This window comes from Triticum dicoccoides, chromosome 3A (assembly GCF_002162155.2).
Source record: "Triticum dicoccoides isolate Atlit2015 ecotype Zavitan chromosome 3A, WEW_v2.0, whole genome shotgun sequence".
Classification (NCBI taxonomy): Eukaryota; Viridiplantae; Streptophyta; class Magnoliopsida; order Poales; family Poaceae; genus Triticum; species Triticum dicoccoides.
Window position 1 is genome coordinate 67568771 of NC_041384.1, and position 4254 is coordinate 67573024.

Below are 4254 nucleotides of genomic sequence, written 5' to 3' on the forward strand. Positions count from 1 at the left end.
TGAACTAACAAAATCCACACAATTTTTTTTATCTCAGTCAAAGAACTATCTTACAAAGACACTGCCAATGACAATGAGGGCTGCCCTGAGACGGGGCAACCAATCCGACAACAAGATGTTGAACATGAGACACCAGCAACACACACACACACACACTCAAGAATGCAGCACCAAGACACTGAAAAACACCCTAGAGAGAGCTTGAAAATTGGCTCTTCATCTCTTCCTGGAGTTCCACGAACACCGTGCGTTTACGCCTTGGCGGCCTTCAACTCGGCGCCTGGGGCTTTCCGATCATCCAACTGCTTCGATGCCGTCGTCTTCTGCGCGCCGCAGGGCTTTCGCTTCGCCTTGATGGACTCCGTCAAGCTCATGTAGTTCGGCCTCGACCTGACGCCGCTGCCATTGTTGGTCTTCTCTGGTGTGAGCAAGGTGGAGAACGACAATGGCGTCGACGCAAAGCATGACGACGACGACGCCGAGCTCTCGTCGTTGTGCAGCTCGGTGCTCAGGGACGAGATGGACTGGGCTTTGAACCGCTGCGGGTGCGTCGCGCCTGGCGGCTTCGCGCTGATCCTCTTGCTCACGTTGTTCTTCCTCACCTTGACTGAATTCGGCTCGGAGAAGTCCGCGAGAACACCGAAGGCGTCCTCGCAGTTCTTGGACGGCACGAGGTCCGGCGAGCTGGCGTTGGTCTGGTTGTGCTCCTCCATCAGCCGGTTCTCCCAGGGCCTCGCCGCCATCCACCTCTCCAGCCAGCTCCAGCTGCCGTTGTTCTTGTCGCAGTGCTGGTGCTTGAGCAGGAGGCCCGACTGGTTGGACCGGCCATTGCCGCCCTTGGGTTGCTGCAGAAGAGAAAACAGAAACAATGTTAGCTCATTCAGATGAGCAGTAGTGGAATTCTTGCAGAGAATTGGTTCATACATTGCATTTCGCTACGCCGTGATACACGTAGGCGATAGCTCGCTCGCGCTTGATTGCTCCTTCCTGCCGTTTCTGCAGCTTCACTCTCACTGCCTCTAGAGTTCCCTGGCTGTCGCACCATCCTTCCTGAAAGTTCAAAATTTGTCCAGACAAGACAGTCAAACACTCGAATCAGCAAAGATGGCTAAAGATCCTACATGAGTTTATTCAATGCGAAGGAGTCGATCCGACTGGACAATGTTTGATTCATGGAGGAGGACAGGTAAGGGAGGTAACCTCGGCTTCCCGGAGGATGTCGAGCTTGGTGCGGCGAGCCTGGATGAGCTTCTGCACGGCCTGGCCCTCGGTGGACATGCGCACGCGGCGCGCCCGGATGCGCGCCTGCACGCGGACCAGCGCCTGCATGCACCGGAGCGTCACCGCCGCCTGCTTCCTCACCTGCCGGCCGCGCACGATGGCCTGCAGCCGCACCAGCCCCTTGAGCGCCCGCAGCGCCCGCCGCGCCTGCAAAAACACAAACACGTACGGAGCGTTCAGCCCACCGCGCGCGCAGTCGCACTCGCAGTCGCCGTGCAGATGCGGCCTGAGAAGAGCGGTTCGTACCAGGAAGCCGCGGAAGGCGGTCTGGATGCGGATGGCGGCCCACTCCTGCCGGACGGCCATGAAGTCCTTGGCCGGCGCGCGGGCGACGGTGGCGAGGGCGGCGGTGAACATGTCGGCGGCGGCGGCGGCGGCGGCGAGCGAGGAGGCGTCGTCGGAGGCCTCGGACGCCGCTGACCGCTGGCTGCCGCCCCTGGAGCCGCGCCACAGGGAGCCGTGGTCGCCGGAGGAGCTCCTCCACAGCCTCCACTTCCGGCCCTTGCCTCCCACTCCCAGGCCGGACGGAACCAGCAGCTTGTTCTGCAGGAGAAACAGCGAAATCAGGGGATGCCGGCCATGATTATTACCGCAACGAGATTTGAAGCTCGACATGAAAACCACGAGAAACTTTGGGATGAGATTTACCACCCAGACCCAGGAGATTAAAAGAAGCCTATTTTGAGCCAATGATAACCCTACTTGGGCAGTACTACTACAAGTATAGTAGTACTTGTGAAGCAGCGAAGAAAGTACAATCAAGTCAAGGGGATAAAAAGCACTGTTGCTGTTTGCATCTTGAGAGACATGTGCGCGAGAATGAAAGAGACATTGCGTGGTCATTAGAGGGGAGCTTTGAGCAGTGGATTTTAGCCGGGATGGGGTTGAGGAAACCAATCTCGGTAATCATCTCTCTTTCTTCTATTTGGGGGAAAACATGACCTCAAGAAACTCTAGATGAATCTAAGCCAAGAAAATCAACTGTGAAACGGGATGTTTCTGCACATCAAATCAAGAATCGATGGAGAGAGCAAGAAGAGCTGCGGCTCGCCTCACCTTGCAGCAATCCTCCCTGTCGGGCTTCTTGAGCCCGATGAGCGACTTGACCCACTTCCCGGACCCTCCCATCCCCTCCTCCACGCCAAGAACAGCACTAGAGCTAGAGCGGCGGCCGCCGGAGAGGAGGAAGGAGACTCAAGAAAAGAAAGAAACGCCGCACGGAGAGGAGGCCGAGAGAACGGGAGGCGGAGCAGACAGGTGTGTGTGCGACTGCGTGCGCGTGCGAGAGAGCCCGGGGCGGGGGGCTTTGCAGTGGCAGAGAGTGGGAGAGCGTCGCGTCGGCCTTGGGGAACGGCCGGATGGGATTTGAAATTCGAAATGGAGGGAACTGGTACTGCCCAAAGCACACGCATGCATCGCATTGCATGCAACAAAAAGCCGCGACCACGACCGCCGCTTTGTTTAATCGCTCACTCCATTCACTAATCACCAGGAAAGAAACTGCTAGTTGTACTACTGGCCAAAAAGGAGAAGCAAAGAAAAATGCAGAAATGGCAATGTGGCTGGGAAGCACAAGGAGGATCCTATGCGAGTTTTGGACGGTAATAAAAGATTTTCTCCCCCTCCCGTCCCGTCCATCCGTCAGTCGCTTCGTTTCACGCCGCGCCGCATTGGATTCTCGCCTCGCTCTTCACCGCACCGGGGCCGTGTTTTTAACCCGTTGCTGTTGTTGGGCGCGGCCATAGGATAGGAGCGCGCTCTGGCTTCGTTCGGTCCGAAAAATGTCTCCTCGCGTTTCGTCGCGTCGGGAACAGCGCTGGCACCGGCACGCAGCTTTGCCCGTCTTTTTTTGGGTCCTTGCGAAAGCCGGGCCTGCCGTGCTGTGCGCGCGTGAGGAGGGAGGGAGGGAGAGAGAGATGGAGAGTGAGTGCAAGAGAGAAAAGCACCGGCACCGGCGGTTTGCGGTCAGATCAGTGGACGACTGCCCGCACGGCTGACCACTGGCTTGCGTTTCGTTGCGCAAATGCGCGACGCGGGGTGGATACATACAGTGGTCTTGCGCAGCGGGGTCACGTTTTGGCGCTTGCGCCTCCGTCCTCCTGGGTTTGGATGCAACGGGTCAATCGCTTCCGCTTGGTTTGGTCCTGCGTATCCTGTGATCGTGCGGTCCTTTCTTTGCCTTTCTGCGTGGATTTGGCACCTTTTTTGGGGGGTGTTTGGGATTTGGCAACACGCTCCCTCCACCTCTCTTTGCGGCAAACAGCAGTAGTAGTACGCATTTGCTAACTCACAAGTGTGGATTCACGTTGTAGGTTGTTTGAATGGTTTTTGGTATCGACCCGGCGTCCGTAGGGACCCAGAGAGCTGCCTTCGCTTTTGAACTATGTACTTCAAAGCCGGCCATCAATGCAACAAAAAATTAGTATTACATGTATGCAACAAAAATCTGCACTATCTGTCAACTATATTAATCCCTCTCACGGCCCTGCTTACATCCCATCAGCATCTTCACCGCCGCCGGAAGAGGTTGTGGGCAAAGATCCCATGCCGAATAGTAATGGCAGGGGCTTGCTAAGATGGTAGCTACCCGTTGTTGAGGATGGAACATGAGCCCCTCCTCCATTGGCGGAACATGTTGCGACGACTGGCCTCGTGATGGCAAAGGCTCGTGTTGTTCCCCCACCTTGAGGACAATGTTGGCAACGCTGGAACATCGACCATGTTTGGTGGTCGCAGAGCATCGTGCCATAAGGACAATATGGTGTTGTGTGGTCATAGTCATCCTTAGCTGATTGTAGGAACGAAGTATGTCTACTAGGGAAGGGGGTGAATAGGAGACTTAAAATTTCTTCGGGAAACTTCAAAACTCTCAGTACACATCATCGGAAATAAACGAAACATAGAGAAGACTATGAATGAAAACTACCGAAGCAAATCAAGTACAAGCACCGAAGAAAATCACATGACTAGAAC

The 4254-nt window shown here is 55.7% G+C and overlaps 1 protein-coding gene across 1 annotated transcript; it reads right to left on the reverse strand.

Annotated features, from left to right (window-relative positions):
- Positions 1-2624, reverse strand: LOC119267200 (protein IQ-DOMAIN 1-like). The gene is made up of 5 exons (XM_037548556.1): positions 2338-2624; positions 1528-1824; positions 1201-1428; positions 925-1050; positions 1-845 (listed from the first exon to the last, which is right to left on the reverse strand). Exons 1-5 carry the CDS (start codon positions 2407-2409, stop codon positions 252-254), a joined length of 1317 nt encoding a protein of 438 aa, XP_037404453.1. The 5' UTR covers positions 2410-2624; the 3' UTR covers positions 1-251.
- Positions 2625-4254: the final 1630 nt, after the last annotated feature.